General features: G+C 31.3%; 1 protein-coding gene across 2 annotated transcripts; it reads right to left on the reverse strand.

Moving 5' to 3' along the window:
- Positions 1 to 244: 244 nt before the first annotated feature.
- LOC127727992 (non-homologous end-joining factor 1-like) lies at positions 245 to 27,668 on the reverse strand. 2 transcript variants are annotated; one of them, XM_052235144.1, is made up of 8 exons: positions 27,399 to 27,668; positions 22,551 to 22,757; positions 18,188 to 18,326; positions 17,046 to 17,107; positions 15,700 to 15,808; positions 14,626 to 14,655; positions 3,658 to 3,845; positions 245 to 2,410 (listed from the first exon to the last, which is right to left on the reverse strand). In XM_052235144.1, the coding sequence occupies exons 1-8, from the start codon at positions 27,594 to 27,596 to the stop codon at positions 2,309 to 2,311; spliced, it is 1,035 nt and encodes a 344-aa protein (XP_052091104.1). In that variant the 5' UTR covers positions 27,597 to 27,668; the 3' UTR covers positions 245 to 2,308. The 2 variants fall into 2 exon arrangements, with proteins under 2 accessions (XP_052091104.1, XP_052091105.1); XM_052235145.1 differs by lacking the exon at positions 14,626 to 14,655.
- Between the last annotated feature and the right edge of the window lie 194 nt (positions 27,669 to 27,862).

The following is a 27,862-nucleotide window of genomic DNA, read 5'->3' on the forward strand; positions in this document are numbered from 1 at the left end:
CACAGAGTAAAATTTTAAAATGCTAGCTCACAATGTAGCAGTTGTCAGTAGACCACCTGCACTCAAAATGCTATGATTAGGACATTGAAGTTGGTTTCATAGTGATGGAGATAAGGGCAAATGTAATGTTGTATTACACATTGTTGAACACTGAAATGGAAATTTCTTGGGGGGGGGGGGGGTCTTTCTGCTATTGTTTTCTTTTTGTTCATATATCTGTGTCATCTTATCATTGAACAAAAACTAACATAGCTGCATTTTTATTTCTTTAAAAATATATCTACAATATTCAAAATATATAAATATATAAAATATTGAGTTAAATGCACATTTTAATTAAAGGCTCACTTAAGTAATTTAGCCGACACAAGAATATTGAACAACTAAATTGTTCATACAAGTGAGAAGTTTAGCTAGCTATAAAACCAGGTTTATCCACCATTTTCTACATAAGGAAATACCTGTACCAAGTCAGGAATATGACAGTTGTTTTCAATTCGTTAGATGTGCTTGAGTCCTAAGTCAGGAATCTGATTACAGTAGTTGTTGTCTGTTTATGTAGTTCATACGTGTTTCTCGTTTCTCGTTTTTATATAGATTAGACCGTTGGTTTTTCCGTTTGAATGGTTTTACACTAGTAATTTTTTGGGGCCCTTTATAGCTTGCTGTTCGGTGTGAGCCAATGCTCCGTGTTGAAGGCCGTACCTTGACCTATAATGGTTTACTTTTATAAATTGTAACTTGGATGGAGAGTTGTCTCATTGGCACTCATACCACATCTTCCTATATCTATTGAGCTTTTGATTTTGCCATTTTATAAAGGACTTTCCGTTTTGAATTTCCCTTGGAGTTCGATATTTTTGTTATTTTACTTTTTGATGAACCAGGCACTAATAGTCATCATGATAATATCTTAAAACTAATAAACTGTGTAGTATTTAATTAGATAAAAATCTAGAATTATATGTTATTTCTTACCTCACCACACCAAAAGGAGGAATTGGTTTTTAAAGTTATTCCATGTACTAGCATGTGCCTAAGCAAACAAAACCATGATAATTGAATAGTAGATATAACAATAGTTAAAAAAAATAGAGTTCAGAGGATAAAAAATTCCAAGAAGACAAATGACATATTTTGATAGGGACATAACAGGTTAAAATTTTATGACAAACCTCACTAAGCCCAGGGATTTTTAATGCTGATATCTCACTAGTCAAGCAGGTATAAGTTCTAACCGAAGTTTTCACAGTGATATAGCACGTCAGAGTTTTGCTGACTCCTTAGGAATGTTTTTTTCTTTTTTTACAAAACTGGTACCGAATATAGGCAGACTGTTGAAGACCCATTGGTGGCCTTGGGCTGTTTTCTGCTCTTTGGACAGGTTGTTGTCTATTTGACACATTCCCCATTTCCGTTCTCAATTTAGTAATGTTTAAAGTACAATGCATGAAAATCCTGATGAGGAATAAACAATTTTTCAATGTGAATTTCCCCATAGAAGATATAATGAATTATTTATAAAATTGAATACAACAATTCTAATTAGTTACTACCATAATAATAGCTATACTTTTCAGAGGGAAGCTATTTAAGTTTCTTATTAAACAAAAATGACTAGACAACTTTTTTTTTCTTTTTGCTAACCTGTCAAACTTTTTGAAAGACAAAGATAATAAGTCTGGTTATCAGAAACAATAGCCCTGTGCATCAGTCTGGTGTTATTTTTTAATTCCTGGGACATACAGAAAATAACCTTTTCTCTGCCATGACTGGAGATTTTGAGTAGGACTTCGTTGTATAAGGCTTTAATTTATAATAGATCATGATTTCCAGATTATCCATTTTTACTATATTTGCAGTTTATTGTCAAAATTATTTCACTATTACATAATTCTTTAGAAAATTTGTTAAACCTACTTCCATTTCCACAATTTGTCATTGTTCTGAATATACAGTACTCATGTCACAACCTTTTACGGATTTGCTGCAGTTTTGATATAAATATATTTGCAGGACAAGCATAGGGGGCAACAAATTTTTCCCAAATGACCTGTAAATTTGGCTTTTATGATAAAATACAAATAAAAGAAACGTAATTTTCTTAAATGTTCACCTCTTCAGATAAATATCATGAACTTTGATAAAATTGGGTCACAAAGGTCTCTTTTCATGTCCTTGCCAGCCTGGTCCATTCGTTAACTCTAAAGATGTATGAAATATCAGGAACTTAATAATACAAAGCACCAAGCATTGACAAAAATAATGAAGGCATATATGAGATGACAATAAAAGTGATAAAAAGTTCTTAAAAAGCCATTTTCTTTTTCTTCTTTGCTTTCTCTTGCTTCTTTGCCTCATCTGATTCAAGTCTTCTTTCTAATGCTTGTCTCCTCATGAGCTCTGTATCCTGAAAAAAAAAATGTTTGAGTTACTAAACATGTGAACAACAACATCATGATGGAGAATTTGTTTTTGGAATAAAGCTTCAACATTTAATTCTGTACCTTAAATTATATTCATTTGTAAACAAGCATTCTGAGAGTATTGCATGGCATACATAGTCCCCTACTGGTTAAAACTATTGCACTGGAACAAAATGCTAACTTGATCTATAATTTGTCATTGTGTAAACTATATAAGAAATATTAAAGTCAATATCTTCAAGCATGACGACAAAAAAAGTGTGGAAAACTGATTATTTGAGTGAAGGACCATAACTCTGCACAAAATCATCAGACCAGAACAAAATATGAACTTGATCTGTAACTTGTCATGATTAAACAATATACCAAATATCAGATCAATATCTTCAAGCATGAAGAAAAAAAGTGTGGAAAACTGATTTGCAGGACTGACGGATGGACAGACAGACAGACGGACATAGTGCAAACCTCAAGTCCCCTTCGACTTTGTCAGTAAGGAACTAATAAATACACAGGAAAAATTATTCCATTTTCTTTACAACAAAGATCATATACGTATTAACCAATTGTTAATCATGTGGTCCATTCCATTTTAAAAATTGTTTCAAAAACTTAAAAAAAAAAAAAAAAAGATACACTGTAAGCTCTCCCCTCAATGTTGTTGATTCTATTTGTAAACTTGTCCCAAGGTATATAATAACCAGATAAAGTTTGGTGTCATATACAAGAAGCACAGACTTTTAGTTTCTAGGTAAAATGTGACAAAAAATTTCATATGCATGACATTTCAAAGATACTTTTTAAGTTTCTTGAACAGTATGTCAAACATTAAAGGCACTGAAAAACTTTCCAGTGTATAACATGTTTTTACTAATGATACTTGATGAATTTCTTATAAAATATATCTAATTTCTTTTGATTTTGATTTTCTTTTCAAATGTCAGCTTCATTTCAAAACATGTATAGTATTAAAGAAGATGATTGTAGAAAAGGAAGTGACAAATGAGAGGCTGCGAATGGGATATACTTTCTAATTGCGCCTGATAATAATTCATGCATGTAAAAAGTTAAATCACAAAAATAAATGGTTTCTACAATCAGATAAGGAATTATACTAAAATCATCCATCTCTCCCTTTCTTCTGCTAAACTGAAAACATTAAAATACAAATTCAAAATTTGAGATGTATTTATAACTAAATTTTTCCCCATTCTGAAGACAATAGGCCTACCTTGATTGGTGATGTGTCAGGTGTATTTGATTTTGATGAAGCAGGTGATTTATTTGGACTTTTCTGTGATGGGGACATACTTTTAGGTCCCGCCACTGATGGAGGAAGTCTACTACTTCCCCATGATGTCCCCGTTGACGGCTTTCTTCCTTCGTCACTAGTATCATTTACCGGTAATTCTTCCTCATCTGAAAAATTTTTTTTTTTGTAAAAGCTTTTATTCTAAAACAATTAAAAGTTTATATCTAGGGTCTAGTATTCGATGTTTTTAATCCTTTATTACATACACCTTCAAAACATTTCATTTTTTTAAACATGCTATCCATATTAAAATGAAATAAAATGAACAACAAGCATGTAAACCCTTTTAATACTGTGTGTATTACATAATGTGCATATCCAGTGGATTCATAAGTTTTCAAGGAGAATCGTTTTATGTCCTTTTGTAGGTAAAGCTGATACATGACTTATATGTTCTAAAAAGTACTAACTTTCTTTAGGTTTGTATGGAGAATTTGTTGAAACAACAAAATCAAGTGTCCACAAGTATATTATATTTGCACGAATTTGGATTTTGACAGTTTTATCTTTGCAAAAAAAAAAAACTGGTATTATGTTTGCGCAAATTTATCAGTAATTTACCTGATTTTAATCTGTGCTTAATCCTGAACTTTGCAAAAGGTTTGTTAAAATTAATCACTGAAAGTATACCCATCAAATATCAAGTTTTTGCCTTTGTTTATCTCTGGGATGGCAACCCTCATGTTCAATGTCGAATTTCAAATTGTTATTGCAGTTTACATTTCTTTAAATTTAAGACTATTTATATTTCAGAATGTGTATTTTAAAGTTTTACAATTTTTCAATAATTTTTTAAATAGAAATTTTAATTAATAGTAATTTTTCAATGGTTAAATAACATGCAAACATAACGTGCTAGCACAAATAAATAGCAACATGAAAATCAATACCTATAAAAATAAATTAATACGAAGTATATGATAAAACAACTGTTTTCCCTTTTACACAAACAACTCAACTAATCTTACTCCCATCTACTTATTCCTGACTATTCATAAAAAAAATATATTCATATTGATTACCTTATGATAAAATTGAAACAACAATATGTCTCCATCAAATGACCATGGAATTTTGGTCAAAACTGTTATCTGGCATATAGTTGTTTTTTAAATTCACCTCATAGTGAGACATGTGTACTAAGTTACAAGTTGATGTAACCACAACTTTATGGTAACTACCTTTACTAAAAACTTTAACCTAAGAATGTAAGTTATTTCCATGTTAATTAAACCATGAAGTTGGAATCAATACCCTAATTTGGCATATAGTTTTAAAAGTTCACATCAAAATGAACATGTGCACTTAGTTTCAAATTAATGATACCACAACTTGATGGTAAACTACCTTAACAAAACTTTAATCTGACAACCAGACTACTATTGATTGTATTCCTTTTATTGTATAACTTTACCGCTACCACACGTCAAGCACTTCAGGGGGTGTTGTTTCACTTCACCCATTACTTGTATTCCTTTTGGTATAAATGAAACCAGCGATATGTTGGGCTAAATAGAACTTTTATTTCGTGGATATTTGTAAAAATGTTGAATAAAATGCTCCGCTGGGCGCAGCTTGATACGACTGCAGAGGTCTAACCCTGAACAGTTGGGGCAAGTATGGACACAACATTCAAGCTTGATACAGCTCTGAATTTGGATTGTGATTAAATATTTGACACAGAATAGGTTTCTGACACAGAATGAATGTGGTCTAAGAACTTAAAAAATCTTATTTACCTAATGGTCCAATATCCAAAATCTAAATACATGGTTAGATTCAGCATATCAAAGAATCCAAAGAATTCAATTTTTGATGAAATCAAACAAAGTTTAATTTTGGATCCTTTTGACATCTCAATGTGGACCAATTTGATAACGGGGCCCAAAAATCAAAATACATGGTTAGATTCAGCATATCAAAGAACCCCATATATTCAATTTTTGTTGAAATCAAACAAATTTTAATTTTGGACCCCAACTTGGACCAACTTGAAAACTGGGCCCATAATCAAAAATCTAAACACATGTTTAGATTCAGCATATCAAAAAACCCAAATAATTCAATTTTTGTTAAAATCAAACTAAGTTTAATTTTGGACCCTTTGGACCTTAATGTAGACTAATTTAAAAAATGGGACCCAAAATTAAAAATCTAAATACACGGTTAGATTTGGCATATCAAAGAACCCCAATAATTCAATATATGATGAAATCAAACAAAGTTTAATTTTGGACCCTTTTGACCTCAATATGAACCAATTTGATAGCGGGATCCACAAATAAAAAATCTAAATACATGGTTAGATTCAGCATATCAAAGAACCCCATATATTCAATTTTTGTTGAAATCAAACAAAGTTTAATTTTGGACCCCAAATTGGACCAACTTGAAAACTGGGCCCATAATCAAAAATCTAAACACATGTTTAGATTCAGCATATCAAAGAACCCCAAGAATTCAATTTTTGTTAAAATCAAACTAAGTTTAATTTAGGACCCTTTGGACCTTAATGTAGACCAATTTAAATAAAATGCTCTGCTGGGCGCAGCTTGATACGAGCGCAGAGGTCGAACCCTGAACAGTTGGGGCAAGTATGGACACAACGTTCAAGCTTGATACAGCACTGAATTTGGATTGTAATTAAATATTTGACACAGCATAGGTTTCTGACACAGAATAAATGTGGTCTAAGAACTTAAAAAATTTTAAATTACCTATTCAAACCATATCATTATTATTTGCTTTTATATATAAATCAGAAATAACCAATTTAAAATGGAAAATTTTAAAGAAAAAAAAGGAAAACCCCCCCCAAAAAAAAAATTTTTTGAACCCCCTTTTGATTCATCACCCCCAAACTCAATCCCAGCCTTCCCTTTGTGGTATGGTAACTTGCAGTACAATTTCACAGAGATCCATACACTTGAACACAAGTTATTGTCTGGAAACTAGAAAAATGCTTGTTTTTTGGCCCCTTTTTGGCCCCAAATTCCTAAACGTTTAGGGCAATTACCCCCAAACTCAAACCCAGCTTTCCCTTTGTGATGTGGAACCTTGTAGTACAATTTCATAAAGATCCATACACTTACACACAAGTTATTGTCCTGAAACTAGAAAAATGCTTGTTTTTTGCCCCTATTTGGCCCCTAATTCCTAAAATTTTGAGGCAATTACCCCCAAAATCAATCCCAGCCTTCCCTATGTGGTATGGTACCTTGCAGTACAATTTCAGAGAGATCCATACATTTGAACACAAGTTATTGTTTGGAAACTAGAAAAATGCTTATTTTTGGCCCCTTTTTCCTAAACGTTTTGGGCAATTACCCCCAAACTCAATTCCAGCTTTCCCTTTGTGATATGGAACCTTGTAGTACAATTTCATAAAGATCCATACACTTACACACAAGTTATTGTCATGAAACTAGAAAAATGCTTGTTTTTTGCCCCTTTTTTGGCCCCTAATTCCTAAAATTTGGAGGCAATTACCCCCAAAATCAATCCCAGCATTTCCTTTGTGATATGGGACCTTGTGGTACAATGTCAGAGAGATTCATAAACTAACACACAAGTTATGTCTGAAAGTAATAAAAATGCTTATTTTTGGCCCCTTTTAGGCCCCTTATTCCTTAACTGTTGGTACCATAACCCCTAAAATCAATCCCAACCTTCCTTTTGTGGTATTGAACCTTATGGTAAAATTTCATAGAGATCCATTCACTTAAACTAAAGTTAGAGTGCGAAAACCAATGTGTCTTCGGACAATGACGTCGACGCCAACGTCATACCAATATACGACCACAAAAATTTTTTGGTGGTCGTATAAAAACGGGACCCAAAATTAAAAATCTAAATACACAGTTAGATTTGGCATATCAAAGAACCCCAATAATTCAATTTATGATGAAATCAAACAAAGTTTGATTTTGGACCCTTTTGACCTCAATATGAACCAATTTGATAGCGGGGCCCACAAATAAAAAATCTAAATACATGGTTAGATTCAGTATATCAAAGAACCCCATATATTCAATTTTTGTTGAAATCAAACAAAGTTTAATTTTGGACCCCAATTTGGACCAACTTGAAAACTGGGCCCAAAATCAAAAATCTAAATACATGTTTAGATTCAGCATATCAAAGAACCCCATATATATTCAATTTTTGTTAAAATCAAACTAAGTTTAATTTTGGACCCTTTGGACCTTAATGTCGACCAATTTGAAAACTGGACCCAAAATTAAAAATCTAAATACATGGTTAGATTCGGCATAATAAATGAAATAAATGTGGTCAAAGATTTTACAAATCCAATGCGCCATACTGGTCCAAGGACACAGTTATCGTCCTTTGGTTTTCGTTGTCTACGAATATAGTCCCTAGTGTGAACAGTGTATAACTTGCATTTTTTTTTTATACACTTTCCCAATTTATTTCTTGATATTTTATGCATGAAATATTAAGTAAGGGGATGAAACTACATGTTAAAAAAATTTGGGTGCTGAATCTTTATAATAAGTAGTGATTTGGTCCAGTTAAAAAAGGTCAAAAATTAGAATGTCTGAAGCTGTCAAACTGAATTGTAGCCCCCCTTAACACAGAATTGTCAATATTTTGAGTTAGAGCTGGTAGAAGTTTCTATAATTTTGATATTATTTGTATCAATAGTAGTACACTACACTGTAAAAATCTTTTTGAGATAGAGCAGGTGCGATTTTTTTAATTTGAATTTATTCTCTAAAAGAAATGCACTACGAAATAACTGTGTTCTCGGGCCTAAGAGATGAATTCCGTAAATGTAGAATCTGTACTTTGGCAACTTTCCTGAATGGTTGCTGGTTTCAATTTGTCAAACTCAATAAAAGTAAAGGATTTACATCTTTGTTTGACAGAAATTCTGTTAAAATGTCCCTTTTTGGCATTATACGGCTAAATAAGCATTTTAAAGCAGTTTCCATTTTATGCCTAAGAGCCATGCTGACTTTCTATCTGACAGCATTTTATGTTCCTGATATTTGTGTTTCTATGCTAAAATCAAATTTAATTAACCATTTGTGAACTCTGAATCTAGAGAAAAGTAGATTATCACAGAAAAAATGTGCAGAATATTTGTATTTATGTCCCTGGTTAAACGGCCTGTTTGATGTATGTGAAATGTGAAGAGCTTTGTACATATAATCTGTAGTCCATCACAAATATTTCACTAAATCTGTAAAAAAAACACTTTACAATGATCAGTACACCCTATTCATTTCATATGCTACCATAATTTTCTTCTTTAGGATAGTAAGTGGTTCAAATATATGCCAATTGAGACTAAAACTACATGCAAGTTTTCCATTGAAAAGTGAAAAACTGGTCATCGGACCATACTGTCTGCAAAAAAAAGTTCAATTCAAGAGTCCTTTTGCAATTAGACTTCTTGTATCATGACATCTTAGCATAGAAATGAGCAAAAAGTAACAAATTTCCATTTCTTATAGCCTCTGTGTGCATTTTTATATGTAAATATGGGCTACGGCCTAAATCGACTCTATATAATTCTCAGTCTTACATGGCCTAAGACCATTTTATACTCATGTGGTATGCTTTTTGTAACTTTTCTTTACATTTAAAGTACATTTAATATATATGGAAGAATGATGTATGGTTAAAAAACTTCAAAAACTTCAAATTGGTTGAAAAAAATGGATGTTTATGTAAGGCTTCCCTTAATTCGAAAATCTCTATTTTCAGGCACAGGCTCACATAAATTTGACTTTTGAATAACTGTAATAAATCTGATAAATCAAATGAGTGTTCCGTTGCTATTAATACTTATTACATTATATTCAAGGTTATTTAAAAAGCAAATTTTTGCAATATTTAAATTTTTTAGGCCAAAATCTTGACAGTTGAAAATATTTGATTTAAACGTCAAAAATAAACATCCAAATTTCAATACTAAAATGGCCCTAGTTTCTATAATATATATCCTATGGCCAACCAACTTATAATTTCCTAAGCTTAGGTCATGCAAAGTTTTATTAAAATTGGTCAAGTCTTTCTATCCTATTAGGTCCAAGGACACAGTTATCGTCCTTTGGTTTTCGTTGTCTACGAATATAGTCCCTAGTGTGAACAGTGTATAACTTGCATTTTTTTTTTATACACTTTCCCAATTTATTTCTTGATATTTTATGCATGAAATATTAAGTAAGGGGATGAAATTACATTCTAAAAAAATTTGGGTGCTGAATCTTTATGTTAAGTAGTGATTTGGTCCAGTTAAAAAAGGTCAAAAATTAGAATGTCTGAAGCTGTCAAACTGAATTGTAGCCCCCCTTAACACAGAATTGTCAATATTTTGAGTTTGAGCTGGTAGAAGTTTCTATAATTTTGATATTATTTGTATCAATAGTAGTACACTACACTGTAAAAATCTTTTTGAGATAGAGCAGGTGCGATTTTTTTAATTTGAATTTATTCTCTAAAAGAAATGCACTACGAAATAACTGTGTTCTCGGGCCTACTGTGCAATTAAAGATTACTTCTTGAAATTTTTCAATATTTGAAATTTGAAAAAAAAAAAATATTTGAAGAATAATTCTTTTTAATTTCTGAAATCTGAAATGAGAAAAAATTGACCCCCACAATTTCTTTTTACCCCCCCCCCCCCCTTTTCCCCCCAAAAATTCTTTCCCTCAAGATATGGTCATAATCTCAATTCAAATTTCCAATGGAGTTTGCAACCATAATTACCCATTTAAATTTACCATAGTGCTGACTTAATCTATTTTATAATAGAATTTAAAATATGGTGTCAAATCTTTCATATGGACTTTTTTGTAAAAAAAAAAAAGATGCAAAATTTGCAGATATTTTTACTGGTCTTCCTTTATAAATATGCATTTCTTTAAACATAATTTAAAAGCAGTGTAAGGGAAGTAATCAAAACGTTGTATTAGGATTACCTCCCTTACACTGCTTTTAAATTGTCTTGTTTATTAACCGTTACTTTATATATAATTTAAAAGCAGTGTAAGGGAGGAAATTCAAATGATGTAAAAATGAGATTTATCTCTCTTACACTGCTTTAAATTATGTTTTGTACTAAAGTATTTGTCCATTAACCAGGACAACCTTGTTTTTCCCCCTTTTTTGCCCCTAATTCCTAAACGGTTTGAGCCATAACCACCAAACAAATCCTAACAATCCCTTTGTGGTATGGAAACTTGTGGTATTATTTCAGAGAGATCCATACACCATTCCACAAGTTATTGTCTGGAAACTAGAAAATGCTTATTTTTGGCCCCTAATTCCTTAACTGTTGGTACCATAACCCCCAAAATCAATCCCAACCTCCCTTTTGTGGTATTTAACCTTATGGTAAAATTTCATAGAGATCTATTCACTTAAACTAAAATTATAGTGCGAAAACCTATGTGTCTTCGGACGACGACGACGCCAACGTCATACCAATATATGACCGCAAAATTTTGCGGTTGTATAAAAATCGTTTAGGAATATTATATGAACTCCAATGTTGTGTAAACCATTTAGTAAAAAAACATCCTTATTGTACACATCATGATACTTTCCATACTTTATCCTGAAATCACCACCAATGTGACAAAGCTAGTCCACATAATTAAATCACCAGAAAAAAATGTATCTAACAAACTATTTACATAACTGCAGTACAATAACAAGAATGTGTCCATAGTACACGGATGCCCCACTCACACTATCATTTCTATGTTTAATGGACCGTGAAATTGGGGTCAAAACTCTAATTTGGCATTAAAATTAGAAAGATCATATCATAGGGAACATGTGTACTAAGTTTCAAGTTGATTGGACTTCAACTTCATCAAAAACTACCTTGACCAACAACTTTAACCTGAAGCAGGACAGACGGACAGACGGATGAACGAACGGACGCACAGACAAGAAAACATAATGCCCCTACTACTATCATAGGTGGGGCATAAAAAATAATTCTTACAAAATTATTGACAAGAAAAGCACTACTGTGGATTCATTATTATTCGTTGGATACCAATTTTCGTTGATTTTGTGGAAACAGGTGAACCACAAATTTAAATGTTCAACGAATTATAAATTTTCTATAGGCTTGTATTGTATTGCTCATTGTTGAAGGCCGTACGGTGACCTATAGTTGTTAATTTCTGTGTCATTTGGTCTCTTGTGGAGAGTTGTCTCATTGGCAATTATACCACATTTTCTTATTTTCATATTGTATGCCAATTTTGGTAAAACCACAAAATTATATATCCATGAAAATGTAAGTTTTCCTCAATCCACGAAAATTGGTATCCACGAATATAAATGAATCCACAGTATTAGAAATCTATATCAACTATCTACAACATATATTAAATGTCTAAAAAGCTTAATCATAAGCAATTTGGCATTCAGCAACTGATGATTCCATTCTAACTATAGCATCTAAGCAGCTTAACCTGAGGCATGTAGAATTAACACTTTCCTAAAAGAAATATAAATAAATAACCGAAACAAATAAATCCATCTTAATCTAGTTTAGTAATGTGTTACACTTAAGACAATAATATAATTTTGCTACAATTAAGATTGAAAACTACCGGTAATGTATAATTCTTGAAAAACAATAATACAAGAATTACATTGTAGATTCTGTCAACCTAAACAGACAAAATATGTCAAGAGTCAAGTGACAACAGAATTTGCACAGCATTTTTCAATAATAATATCTTCCATTTATACCACACCCAGTGATGTCATTAAAATAAAAGGGTAAAATTGTAAATCTATTATGTTTATGGTCTGCCCTAAAAAAAAACTGTTATTTCAAGTTGCTGTGATTGACAGCTTATTCACTATAATTGAATAATATTATTCAACTTTGTCTTGCATTAGCAACAGCATCACAGGTTTTTTCACACGAAAGACAGAAAAATATATGGGATAGACAAATATTCCTTCTATTTGCTTGTGAGCTACAATATCTATCCACTCTCTACAGTAAAAAAGAGAAAATTTATAACATTTACATAAAGCTTGTACATTATATCATTTAAAAGGGAAGAATTATTTAGTTTCCAAATTTTCTTGTGTAGAAATAAGAGAAATACATTTATCTTTTTAGACATATTTTAATATCTCAAAACCAAATTAAATGAAATTGGTTTCAAAATCATTTTGACATATATAATTATAAAGATTTTTTTTGTACTGCTAAAGCAAGTTCACAACCTTTGTTCTATTTTTTTATATTAGTTATCACATGAAAATGATTGAAATACTCTTCCTTTTATTGTTTGTTGTATGGAAACAGTATCATAACACATTATTTAGTTTTGAATTTTAAACACAATCAAATAACTTTTTGATGAGAGGTATAACTAGCAAAATAATCAAAACTTAAATATATAAACACAAACTGTAAAAAAAATGTCAACCAACGTCAAAGCCAATTTTATAATAATAGCCAATCTGTTCCATTAAAAAACAATTTTTACATCTTTTAACTGAAGAAATTTGTGATACAACAATTTCAAGAGGGTTGCACTCAACGATTTATGTACTCAATTATACTTATACTGAAATGAATTCAATTCACAGTAACTTCACAGCATTATTGCCCTATATATGACTTCATATATATTGAGTCTACAATAATACCTCCATAGCTTTTTATTTTTTTTAAATTTGGCAAAAATGCTTGTTTAGTGTTAGGCTACTCTATCTAAACATCTATATTTGGATCAATATCCCAAATGCGCCTCAAAATGAGGAACTCAAAAGTTGCGTGTAAACAAAAAATCTCTGTGTAGTGATATTGGACATGTTTCTATTTTTAACAAGTGACTGAGCTTAACCATTTGTGTTGATTTGGAAAGTAGAGGAACATAGAATAAATGTGTAAAAACTATGGAGCTATTAAATGTGTTCAAAGTATTAAATTTTTAAAGAACTTATTTTGTTAAAAAAAGGGATTTTTTACCACGAGGAGCTGCATCACGAAAGGATTTTCGGGGTATGCTAATTTACAGAAAAAGTAATCTCACTTCGTACCCTGAAAATTTAACCACATATGTGAAAATGTCTCAGCTTCGAAACGAGCCATCATACATATCCAAGTTTACGATATGGACTGAGCTACAGAAGAAAACGTTACCATTACCGCCTATGGAGAAAACAATTTGCGCATATTGCCCCATTTGGCTGTTTGACCACCAGTAGATTAAAGATTTAATACAGACTTCTCAAACATCTCCTTATATTTATATTTCTCTTACAAAGTTTAAATTTTATAAGTAACAATGAATGATAGACATTTGATAGCTCTCACCTACAGATGTTCAATGTTTAAATGGAATAGCTTTTACGTGTATTCTTTTTTAAATGCACAACCATGAATTTCAATAAAGTTGCCAAATAAAAATAATGCAACAATTAAATTGACCTAGAAAATAAATAAGTACAATTACATTTACCTAGAAAATAAATAAATCTTTTGGATCAGGAATTATTTACATAAATTAAAGCATAATGCATTAGCATGAATTTCGCTTATTTTTTGAGTTAGAAATCATTTTAAGTATCAAATTCCATGAATAAATTAAAAAAAAATGTGTCTTTTTTTTATAAATAATTCTTTCAGATATTCCTCAAATGTAGCTATAGTTTATAAAATTACTGCAAGATATTTTCCTGAAATATAAACAAGCAACTATATACTGAATAATTATCCTCAACCTTTAAATAACTGATATAAATTTATATAATTAACTCTTTGGTAGCATGCATACATTATAACAGACAAATATGTCCTTTTTTCTTATAAACAAGACAATGGCGAATACAAATAAACAAATTAACATGCTATAAATAGCAACAAACCTAGCGATGATGATTCTGTCTCTGTATCATCTAAAAATTGGAACCAAAGGTATTATACTCTGCCTTTTTAGAAATTAACATATCATTCATTGTGTCGATCAAAACCAAAGAGTTCATTTTGACAAAACAAGTTTAACTGTGAGCTACTGCTCACTCCTAATACCCTGCTATAAATATTTGGTAAACAGGAAGCTGAATAGCAATGGATGTGAAAACTTACACACTGTATAGCATGGTCACAAGAATATTGATACCAAATTTCAGGGTGCTCTGATTTTGTAGTTTCTCAGAAAAATGTGATGAAAATTTCATAAATGTCCATTAAGTGTTTGAGTACTGTAAATTCAGAAATTATTGTGTGCATTTATTATTGAGATTTTGTCATTTTAGAATAAAATGCGATTTTAATTTTTGCGATATTGAGAATAATCCTGTTTAATTCATATAAAAAATTTCAAAATACGAGTTAAAATTATTGCGATTATAACCCTGTCGCATTTTTCGCAATAATAAAAACATCGCAATAATTTCTGAATATACAGTATATAACGTACTGTGACCTATAATGATTTACTTTTATAAATTTTGACTTGGATGGAGAGTTGTCTCATTGGCACTCATACCACATCTTCTTATATCTAAGTATTCAGTATTCAGTTCCTACAAAAAATGTGACAAAATTTAATACATGACTATCATGTGTGAGAAAATATAAGTATTTGGTAAACAGGAGGTTGATGGGAGATGATTATGAAAACACATAACACAGTAAAGCCTGCACTAACATAAAGGTTGATTTTAAATTTGGGAAGCTCTGACTTGTAGATTAAGAGACAAATGTGCAGAAATTTCATGAGATGGACAGGGTAAAAACAGTAAACCCCCCAAACATTCATTCTTTTTAATCCATTCATTTAATGTTTACCAGTGCTGTGATAAGACTTATGATAAATAATATTTGACACTAAAAATTTTAGCTGTTCATAATTTAAGCTTTTTCTTATATTAAAGATCTTAATCACTCAATTATCTCAAATAAAAAGAACGGAACTTTAGTAATAAAAATAACCTCACTTTTTTGTCTGTGCAACCAAGAATGTTTGGTCATGATTTGACGGTACAGATCCTGGCCACTGTCATCAAATGCTGAACTACCAAAACTCTCCACTTCCTCTTCAAAACCCTGTAATTGAAAGACATTAAAGTTGACCTTCATGAGTCATCTATTAGTTATTCCCAGTTAATCTATGATTAAATGCAGTATTTACAAAAGCAAAAAGAAAATGTACTATAAATGAAAAAACTCTTAGCCTCTCACACACATAATTACGCATGTATTCAAATATATACAAAACGATCTTGAAGTTAGAAGAATTTAACCTATAATGATATTGACATACAGATTGCAAATATTTTCTGAAGTCCCTCTTACTTAGCAGGCGAGACATATTTTTGCTTCAATTTATTTATCAAGCTGTTGTATAATGATTGTGAAAATGCTTTGTTTAATTGTATGTTGCCTGGCTCATGCATATCTGTTGAGCAAGTGACATGATAGAGGACAGATTTGTAACACTGCATTTAATTTCTTGAGAATCCCTGCATACACATAACAGTATTTAAGTGAGGGTATCGAAATTGCATGTCTTTTAACAGTTTTCCACATTTGTTTATCTAAGAAACAGACAAAGGTTTCCATTCTGTGTTGTTTTTGTAGACATATCCTTATCTATTTTAAATTTCCACAAAATTAATTTTGAATCCATACTGAAGTCTGAATCAAAGAATTTTTTTATACTGGAGAGTGGAGACTTTATCTGTTGATATATAATGTGACCGTTATGTGAAACTTTTAAGTATATTTAGCTATGTTGAAATAGAAAACCTATAAGAATTTTGTCCCTTTTTTTAAATGGTTGCAGATTGGGTACTCACTGCAATTAGGGTACTGTGAAGTTTTGTTATTAGAGAAAATCATTTGAAAATATTCTGTACAATTGAAAATTTTTAACTGTGTTGATGTTCCTGATCTCTTGTGTGTGTATGTTCTTTTTCATTCAATTTGATGTTTAAATAATTTCCATGAAGATAACATTTCTTTGTTCAATTCTAGTATCCAAAAAAGAATTTGTCTCATAGGTAAATCTCTCCCAATCTTTTCTTTTTTTTTAAACTTTACCTGTTCATTGCTTTTCTTTGTTTTCAGAGGCTATCGAAAGGACTTTTCAATATTGTGAATGCATAAAAAAAATTTCATTAGATGCTTCAAATCTACCTGCAAATTATTTTTAAATCTGCATTTACTTATTTTTTTACTGAGTGCATTTACAAATGATAACCTTTAAATCTTTTTTTCATTGATTAAAATCATTTTTAATTATTTGAAATGTATAAATTACTGTATTTATTGAAATTTAAACCTTTGACATCAACATTGTGTTTTCAAATGCTGTTTCCACAAACTCCTGAGTTTCTATATGTTCTGTAATATAAAAAAAAAACAATTGTCAAATTACATTGTTTACTATTACTTCCAAATAAAAGTTACTGTACAACTATTTTACAGCAAAGAAATAAATCTTTCAACTTTTAAAAGAAGAGACATGATTTCAGTGATTAAATAATTAAATACTCAATGATAAACATACATGTATAGTAAAATAAAGTGTTGTTTCAGGTTTGAGTCTGTATAGCCTTTATTAGTGTACTATTAAAATGTTCTTATCTATACATATTAAATATCACAACATTGTTGAGGGTTAATGATTCATAGAAACATGAGAAATGCACTGAATCTCAGTTAGATTTACAGAACAATGAAGACTATAAATGGTACAAACGATATGAAAATATTTTTGATATTCAAAACACACTGAGGACTATCGTTTATGATTTTTTTTTCTAAGAAAGTACATAAAATGAGTTAACAAGAAAATTTTTAAAGTCTTTTTTCTCATTTTGAAGATTATTGCCCCTTACAAACTTGACATAAACATGACAATGGCAGACATAAAATTAGAAAATATTTCATCACAATATCACAATATCAAATCTTTCCTGAAATATAGCAATAAATCAGTTATTTTAAAGTAATTGCATGTTAACAATTTCAGTTTTCAAAACACAATTTTCTGGATAAAGCTTAATCAGAGATTAATACTGAGAGGTCAACAGCAATACATATTTGTGAAAAACATTTAAAAGGACCATATATCATACTTGTTTTTTGTTTACTGTTTGGTACTTAAGTCAGGCCACTAGTTTTCTTGTTTGAATTGTTTCACATTTTTCATATCAATGCCTGTTATATCTTGATATGCAGGTGTGCAGTATGGGTTTTGTTCATTGTTGAAGGTCGTACAATGACCTATAGTTGCTTACTTATATTGCATTTGGAAAAGAAATGTCTCATTGGCAATCAAACGACATAGTCTTATTTTGTTTTACAAATACAGAACAGTCGAAGTCATCTACAGCCAAACTAGCAATCACATGAGAATCAAACCTGAGGATTGTAAATCAGTGCTGACAATCTGTATTACTCTCCCCTACAAATACTCACTTCGTGTTGTTTTTCCACCTTGGGATTTGTAATCGTCTATCTCTTTGTCTTTACTTTGAAGTATTTTGATAAGTTCTCTCTGCCTTCTTGTTAATTCACCTACCATGGCCATTAGTGGAACTATCAAGTTTTCTGAGGCCTATAGAGATAGTGAAAATAAAATTAACAATAAGTGAAAATATTTTTTTGTACTGAATTTTAAAAGATGTAGAAAAACAAACTGGATCAATGCAATTTATCATTTTTTCTCCATCTAGGTACATGATTATGCCTAAATATTGTTAAAATCCAGACAATTTTGTCAACTTTCACCAAAATTTTGATTTTATAAACATTGATAAATAAATTCAAATCTCAATAAAATTAAATGTTTCTATTCATTTACCTTCAAGATTTTTAAAGGAAAATTATAGTTTAATAGTCCCAAAAGAATTAACTATGTGCGTCAGGATAGGAATAAGTGTTTCAGGAGGATTACATTTTATGCTTCATGAAAAGAATGACCAGATGTCTGAGAAAATTTTTTAAGCTAGTAAAATCTGTAAGATTTGTACATATTCTGCAAATTATATGAAAAAACATTTTGAAAAAGTGACTAGTATAAGTAATATTTTACAGAGACTCATTTCCAACATAACTTGTGAAGGTAATTAAAAACAAAAACTTTTAAAATTGAACATGATAAGAGACAAGTGAATAGGTCATATTCTTAAACCATTGCCATGACGTCAGCCTATTCATTTACCGTGGTTTCTTTTTCTAGAATCAAAGCTTCCTAAATCTGTTGCTGAAATGGACTCACCAAATTATATTCAATTGTTTCTTTTGTGTGCCTTATTTCATTAAATTTGAATTGGCTAATTTACGGATTTCTGTTCACCTAATGGAATTAATTTAAAAGCTTACCGTTAACTTTTGTAATTTTTATATGCATTCACTAGCTGCGAGGTTAAGATCAATGAGTTATAAAGTCAAGTTAGAAGTAGAGACTGGTCCTTTCAGGTACGATAGCCTGTTTTCTCTTTGTTGTCCCTATTCTTTAGTTTTTTCCGTTTTTCTTATTTTGTATGTTATTGTGGATATTTTTGTAATAATAGCAGGACTTCCTGTTTATTTTTGGATTATTATTGGCTATTGCACGTATTTGAAAAGAAAATGATTACATTCAATTTGTCCATTTTTGTTTTATATAGTATGATTTCATCTGTTTTACTACATATCCATATCCATCTTTACAAATGTTTATTCGCAAATCCCTATGCGAGTAAATTGTGATGTGCATAGAATTAGGTTTCTTGCTAGAAATTTCGGTAACATACTTATCATATATACTTAGAAATAAGTTTGAATGTGTTTCATTTTGTAAATTACGGATATTATTCAGATGCATAATCATTAAAAGATAAGACGTGTTATGTTATATTTGTATTTCTCTAACCAATTCATTGTGAACTTTGATTTATTTATAAATTGTTGAACATGATAACATGGTTATTTAAACTCACTTACAATACCTTCTAATTAAGAAAGGGCTTTAATTTTGAAAAGACATCAGCACAAAAGTTTAAGTTAGAGACACAATGGATAAGCATTGATTCATGAAAAACTAACCATTCGCCCTCCGGGCTCATGGTTTCTTTTTCAAGAATCAATGCTTATCCATTTTATTCATAAACATTATATTGGATAATTGTGCTTCTTATTTTCAATAATATGACATTTATGAGTCAGGTGTAACCTGTGAAAGAAGTCCACATTTGTATTTAATGGTATACTAAGTAGAACATGTTTTTTTCATGCTTTATGGTATATCCGTACATTTAATTTTTACTATTTTATTGACAATTCATTTTCTTAAACCAGATATATAAAGTTCAAGACATTGAAAGTACAATGATGAACATTCAAAATATTTTACAAAAAAAAACATGCATAGAAGATATGCTAACTCCTACATCTAAAATAAAATGCTTCGCTGAGCAAAGCATGATATGACCGCAGAGGTCCTACCCTAAACAGTTGGGGCAAATTTGGACACAATATTCAAGCTTGATACTATCTGAATTTGGATTGTGATCAAATATTTGACATAATATAGGTTTCTGACACAAAATAAATGTGGTCAAAGATCTTACAAATCTAATGTGCAATACTGTGCAATTGAAGATTTCTTCTTGAAACTTTTCAAAAATTAGAAATCGAAAAATTTGGGGAAAAAAATATGAACCCCTTTAAAAAAATTCATAAAGGTTCCTCAGAACCCAGTATCTTGCCTACTTTTGCTGTTAATCGCAGGCTCAACAAAAATGAGGAAAAAAATTAATAAAAATATTCCTCTCTATACTATCTTTTGATTGTAAGTAGCTTCTGTCCAAGTTTGGTAAAAATCCAGGATAGTTTATGAATCTAATAAATGTTTTAAAAACTTAAACTGCAGACTGTATGTAATGTTAACTGGAAGACAAACTAAGTCCATTTATAAGTAAAATACGGAAAAAATGGAACAAAATTTTAACAAAATTTCCTTCTAGATACTAGCTTTTAATCATAAACAAGCTTCTGTCCAAGTTTGGTACAAATCCAAGATAGTTTAAGAAAGTTGTTAAAATTTTAAAAACTTTAACCACAGAGTGAATGTAATGTTAACTGGCAGAAAAACTAAGTCCATTTATAAGTAAAATACTGAAAATTTTTTTTTTTTTTTACAAAATTTACTTCTGGATACTATCTTATGATCATAAACAAGCTTCTTTCCAAGTTTGGTAGAAATCCAGGATAGTTTAAGAAAGTTATTAAAATTTCAAAAACTTTAACCACAGAGTGAACATGGTGAATGTAATGTTAACTGGCAGAAAAACTAAGTCCATTTATAAGTAAAATACGGAAAAAATGGATTTTTTTTTTTACAAAATTTACTTTTGGATATTATCTTATCATCATAAACAAGCTTCTGTCCAAGTTTGGTAGAAATCCAGGATAGTTTAAGAAAATTATTGAAATATCAAAAACTTTAACCACAGAGTGAATATTTGTGGACGCCGCCAACGACGACGACGGAATGTAGGATCGCTATGTCTCGCTTTTTCGACAAAAGTTGAAGGCTCGACAAAAATTGGAACCCCCCCCCAAACTTTTCGAATCCCCCTTGGAGCATTAACCATCAAACTCAATCCCAGTCTTTCCTTTGTAGTATGGAACCATTGTAAGGGAGGTAACTCTAATGCAAAAAAAACCCAAACAAAGAATAATCAATTCTGAGTATAAAAATGTATTACCACTGAACCCTTTGATATACACTATTACAATATTATATGTATTTAAATCACAGTATTTGATGTTTCTAGAAACAGCTAAAAAATATTTCATACTAGAACTAGCAAACAAATAGCAAAAAGTACCAACATAAAGAAACAAAGCTAAAGTAATTGTCCATTAACCAGGAAACCCTTGTTTTTCCCCCTTTTCTGCCCCTAATTCCTAAACAGATTGAGCCATAACCACCCCAAGCCAATCCTAACCATCCTTTTGTGGTGTTGAAACTTCAGACAATTCTATACACTGTTCCACAAGTTATTGTCTGGACCCTAGAAAAATGCTTATTTGGGCCCCTTTTTGACCCCTAATTCCTAAACCATAGGGACCATAACCCCCAAAATCAATCCCATCCTTACTTTTGTGGTTTCAAACCTTGTGTTTAAATTTCATAGATTTATATTTACTTATACTAAAGTTATTGGCAATTTCCAATTATACTAAAGTTATTGGCAAATTTCCAATTATACTAAAGTTATTGGCAAATTTCCAATATACATAATTTAAAAGCAGTGTGTGCAGTAATTCAAATGTGTTTGAATTACCTCCCTTACACTGCTTTTAAATTATGTTTTGTACTTATGTAATTGTCCATTAACCTGGAAACCCTTGTTTTCCCCCTTTTTTGCCCCTTATTCCTTAACTGTTTGAGCCATAACCCCCCCAAAGCCAATTCTTACCATCCCTTTGTGGTATGGAAACTTGTGGTATAATTTCAGAGAGATTCATACACCATTCCACAAGTTATTGTCTGGAAACTAGAAAAATGCTTATTTGGGCCCTTTTTTGGCCCCTAATTTCTAAACTGTTTCAAATTGCGTTCGTAAACTGCCATAAAAAAATAGATTCGAGATTACTGATCTTGACCACTTTCAATTAGATTTTCTTTTGAAATTAGGACTTATTCATGTTAGTCCTCTTTAACTATTTTAAAGACTGTATAAAGTCCCACAGGTTATAGTGACTATGTCTTAAACAACCTCCCTTGTAGGATAAAGACCCACAGGTTGTAGTGACAGCCTCCCTTGGTTTCTATAAAAGGTTTCTGTACCATTTCTTTGTCAGCTGCATTTCCTACAAAATTCCAACAAAAAGGCAACCCTGCAAGCTGGGAGTTAATCTTAAGAACCATTTTGGAATTTTCTTCTTCATCTTTAAATCCAATTGTTATACTGGTTCCTCTTTCTTGACTTTCAAGGCAATTCTTAATCTGGTCCAATATCCTAGAAACTGAAGCCTCTATACTAGGATTTAATTTCTGTAAAATATAAAAGAATTATCATAAAATTCATGGTTTTGATTTAAATTAATTTTTACAATCTAAAGTTATGGAACAATCACATGAAACCTAATTTTTGCTCTTTAAGGAAAATTATTAAAGAATGTGAGACACAACAATATAAAACCAAGATCCCTTATAATTAATATCCTTGATTTTCAGATCTCATACTAGTAACAAATGTGAAATTATAAAAATATACAAACAAATTTAATGAGCTCCCTCATGTTCAGTCACTTAATTATTAGGACAGGGTTTTTGTCCACATTCTGTATTCTCACATAATATTATATGCATATTTATCAAAACACAAACAATACCAATCCCAGACTAGAGATATTCATGGCAGCTTGTGCACTTGGGAAATTTTTTAGTGGTACATCAGAGAAATTAAAATCTGAACACAATGGAATGATTTAATGATCATGATGATTTTGTGTCCATAATGGTAGTTTCTTCAGAAAGTACAAAATTTCTATATGTTATGCAAGTGGTTTTCTTAAATTCAGACAAGAAAAATATCACGGCCACTCACCTGAAGGTGAAGTGGTTACAAAGTTGAAAAGTTATCGTGTTAAAAGGTGAATATTCACCACCATTGGCAGACATTTTTAAGACGCCAAAGACATGTAAGCTACCAAAACTAAATCAATTTTTCCCAGTGAAGTAATTATATAAAGAAACTAGAAGATTGTGCTTTTTTAAAATTTGTCCAATTTTCTGTGAAAAAAAGTCGGTCAAGGTACTGTAGACACACATATTTCTTTTGCCTCATCATGAGTAGCTTGATACACTTTTTTACATTCAGTTAAGAAAAAAGCTCATTACATATATATTTTCCTTCCAAAAATGAAAAATTAATGGAAGGTTTGTCGCACTTCCTAAGTGTAAAAAAAAATATATATTCCTGGACGACCATACTGTCATACTTTGAAAATCCTTAACGATCAGTTCACAGCATAATCCTCTCATCATGCTCATGGACATCTGGGATCTATTATAATGGTTACACTAATCTCATATCTCTATTTCATATTCAATATGTTCATAAATGAACACTAAATCAGAATAATAATTATCATTTACATTTATGGATACTGTAAAATTATATTCCAAAGGTAATAAAACTTTCTTACTGCCCCTTTTTTTGTGGATTTTTGACTTCCAATAAATATATCTGTGTATCCAAAACATCAGCAGGTTGGGAATCAGTTTATAGGATACGTCTCTTCTAAATATAATCAAAGATCTTTCTTAATTTTGTTTGTGTTTAAACATTTTTTTTAAATTTGAAAGTTTGAAAAAGTCAAAAATAAATATGTGACTGTCTGAAGCTGTCAACTCAATCGTACATCCCTTAACCATATTTTAAAGTGTTTCTTTCTATGTTGTGATGTTACATTATTGTTTTAGAAAAAGGGTGAAGGTTTGGTACCATTAAAACGTTTAAACCCGCTGCATTTGTTTGCACCTGTCCTAAGTCAGGAATCTGATGTTCAGTAGTTGTCGTTTGTTGATGTGGTTCATAAGTGTTTCTCGTTTTTTATATAGATTAGACCGTTGGTTTTCCCGTTTGAATGGTTTTACACTAGTAATTTTTGGGGCCCTTTATAGCTTACTGTTCGGTGTGAGCCAAGGCTCCGTGTTGAAGACCGTACTTTGACCTATAATGGTTTACTTTTATAAATTTTGACTTGGATGGAGAGTTGTCTCATTGGCACTCATACCACATCTTCTTATATCTATAACATAAAATTGTCCATATTTTTAGTCAGAGCCGATAGACTTTTCCATAACTTTGATATACAAAATGTAATTTGTCCCAATAGTAAAATGGAGAATGGAAATGGGGAATATGTCAAAGAGACAACAACCCAACCAAAGAGCAGATAACAGCCGATGGCCACCAACAGGTCTTCAATGCAGCGAGAAAATCCCGCACCTGGAGGCGGGCCTCAGCTGGCCCCTAAATAAAAATGTGTACTTGATCAGTGAAAATGGACGTCATAGTATAGAACTACACTGTAAAAATCTTTGTTGGATATAGCAGGTGCAATTTTTTTAATTTGCATTTTTTGTCTAAAAGAAATCCACCATGAACTATAATGTAGCTGTGTTCTCGGGCCAGCACTAACAAGTCATACATGTAGACCATGTACATGTAGAAAAGATTCAAGGAGCACATGCTAAATAACTAGTACTGCTTTCCCCCTGTGTGTCAAATAGACTTATGTTCTTCTCATATATTTTATGACGGTATAATACTAAACCCCTAACAGGAGGGATTGTGCCTGATATTCATATGATGAAGACATAATCTTTTAATCAGTTTAATTGAGGTCTGGAGCTGGCATGTCAGTAACTGCTAGTAGTCTGTTGTTATTTATGTATTATTGTCATTTTGTTTATTTTCTTTTGTTTCCTATTCTGACATCGGACTCGGACTTCTCTTAAACTGCGTTTTACTGTACGTACTGTTGTGCGTTTGTTTTTTCTACATTGGCTAGAGGTATAGGGGGAGGGTTGAGATCTCAAAAAACATGTTTAACCCCGCCGCATTTTTGCGCCTGTCCCAAGTCAGGAGCCTCTGGCCTTTGTTAGTCTTGTATCATTTTTAATTTTAGTTTCTTGTGTATAATTTGGAGTTTAGTATGACGTCCATTATCACTGAACTAGTATACATATTTGTTTAGGGGCCAGCTGAAGGACGCCTCCGGGTGCGGGAGTTTGTCGCTGCATTGAAGACCCATTAGTGGCCTTCGGCTGTTGTCTGCTCTATGGTCGGGTTGTTGTCTCTTTGACACATTCCCCATTTCCATTCTCAATTTTATTCTTCTTTTTCTGGCATACAGTTACAACTTCATAACATTGAAGATTACTTACTGTTTGTATGTATGGGGAATGTAAATAAAATATAGCGAAGAAAAGTGCAAAACAACAATTTTTAAATTTTGAGAATTCACTTTGGTGCGACGGGTCGTCTTTTCACCACCGAAACACCCAAAAAGACCACTAAGCCTTAAGAAAAACAGTAATGTTACACAATAAAACAATAAAATCGATTAAATTACGTAAAATTGAATCCTATTCTCATGTTTTCACATTTTTGTGTGCATTAGTGATGTTAAAGTTGAGAATCAAAATTAAAAAAAAACGCTTCCTGATCCAGCAATAATTTTCTGGATTTACATTGTCTGCATTTCATTGTATATTATCTTATGGTCTTTACTTTTCAATTATTAGAAATAAATTGTCCAAATAAGTTAAAACATTTTATTTAATGTGAAATTATCACAATAATTATATTTAAAAACATGTTAGACTTGAAAGTGTACTGTTCTGACAATTAACAGCCCTGCATGACTGTCCTTTTTGGTTCTCTTGTTATCATTTCTTATTACATTTGTAATTTATGTATACATATGTATAAACATATTCATCCTCGTTCAGAAGGTAAGTAAAATATATAAATAAAGATGAAAACAATATATTTAGGTGTGTTAGATGGTATTTTAATGTGTTCGGTGGTGTTCGGCGGTGTGCGGTGGTGAAAAGACCTACCGTTGGTGTGACATGACCAAGAAATTAAGTGATTTAAAACTATATACAATGATATTTATACAGTTAGATTGTGTTGTAGAGAACAGTTGTGTCAACTGTTCTCTCAATGATTCAATACACCTTATCGCTATTTTGAAATCTGTCCCGGTTGACCCGAGAATCTGTCCCGCTTGAACTATTGACGTCAAACAACAATCACTCTTCCATTGTGGTGTCAGATATTTTGTATTATGACGTCAAAATTTTAAGGGAACCTTTGTGATATCCAGTACAAATGGTGGAAATAGCGATAAGGTGTATTGTCAAATTCAACAGGTTGGGCTCAAGTCAGGAAAAGTGGGGTATTCCCTGTTTTCAGGGACCATCCCAGTTTTCTGGTGTTAAAAAACCCCAGTTTACAGGGACTTCCTTTTTCTATTTCAATTCATGGCATGAAATTTACAAAAGCGCATGTTTTAACTGTATCAGTAGTATTTATAAATTCTTTCAGTATCTCAGGAACAACAAAACATGAATAAGTGAAGCCTTGTTTTTTCTAGAACTCAAAAACATACAAATCTTTTGTTTAGGAATCAGTTGATCAAGCTGCATGCTCCAGGTGTAACTGATCATAACTGAATTATGTTCACTTCTATTGAAATTTTCTATTCATTGAATTTAAATGCCTAAGTGATTAACTTATCTTTTTGTCTTCTCATAATTGATGATCAAGGTATGAATTGGTGAACAAAGGAATTGTTTTGTTGTGAGTTGAGCATCAAATAAGACTTGAAATTAGCTTGATTTTTGAACTTATAAAAACACTTGCTATCATATAACATTGTTATCACATGTAGAAGGTGCGCTTTTGTAGATTTCATACCATAAATTGACAAGAAAAAAGAAGTCCCTGTTTACTGGGGTTTTTAAACACCAGAAAACTGGGGTGTTCCCTGAAAACAGGGAATACCCCAGTTTTCTTGACTTGAGCCCAACCTGTTGTTGGCTGTAAACAGTTGATTTAGTAGCACAGAAAGTGCAATTCCGACAGAGCTATGTCATTTCCATCGCTATGATTACCTGAACTCGCTTTTTCAAGGCATTCTCTGATAACTCTTCATGCCAAAAGCTTTTCAGGTTGGTAAGAAGTAACTCATAAGAGTTTTGTGTAAAATTGCATTTGATCAAGTAAACATAACCATCGATATTCAACGGTTGCCATGGAATAGATGTAAGATCCGGCTTCCAACGTCGTCTCCATTCGATTTCTGTAGTCATTGGTACAATAAATTAATTCAAAACTAAAATAGGAAAAAATATATAATTTTGCAACTACAAAATTTAGCGGAAATAAACATAAGGGAGACAATCAAGAAAAGCTAAACGTTCGATCATCATGGTTGAATAGAAACAACAAATTACCGATAAAAATTATCAGAATGCAAATACCAAAGACGAACAAAGCGGACTGCTGATTTGAGGAATTTGAGTTATATTGTTAGACCAAAAATTGAATATTGTTGCACAGTTTTGGATCCACACAC

The sequence above is a fragment of the Mytilus californianus genome, unplaced genomic scaffold (assembly GCF_021869535.1).
Source record: "Mytilus californianus isolate M0D057914Y unplaced genomic scaffold, xbMytCali1.0.p SCAF_2, whole genome shotgun sequence".
In the NCBI taxonomy this organism is placed as follows: Eukaryota; Metazoa; Mollusca; class Bivalvia; order Mytilida; family Mytilidae; genus Mytilus; species Mytilus californianus.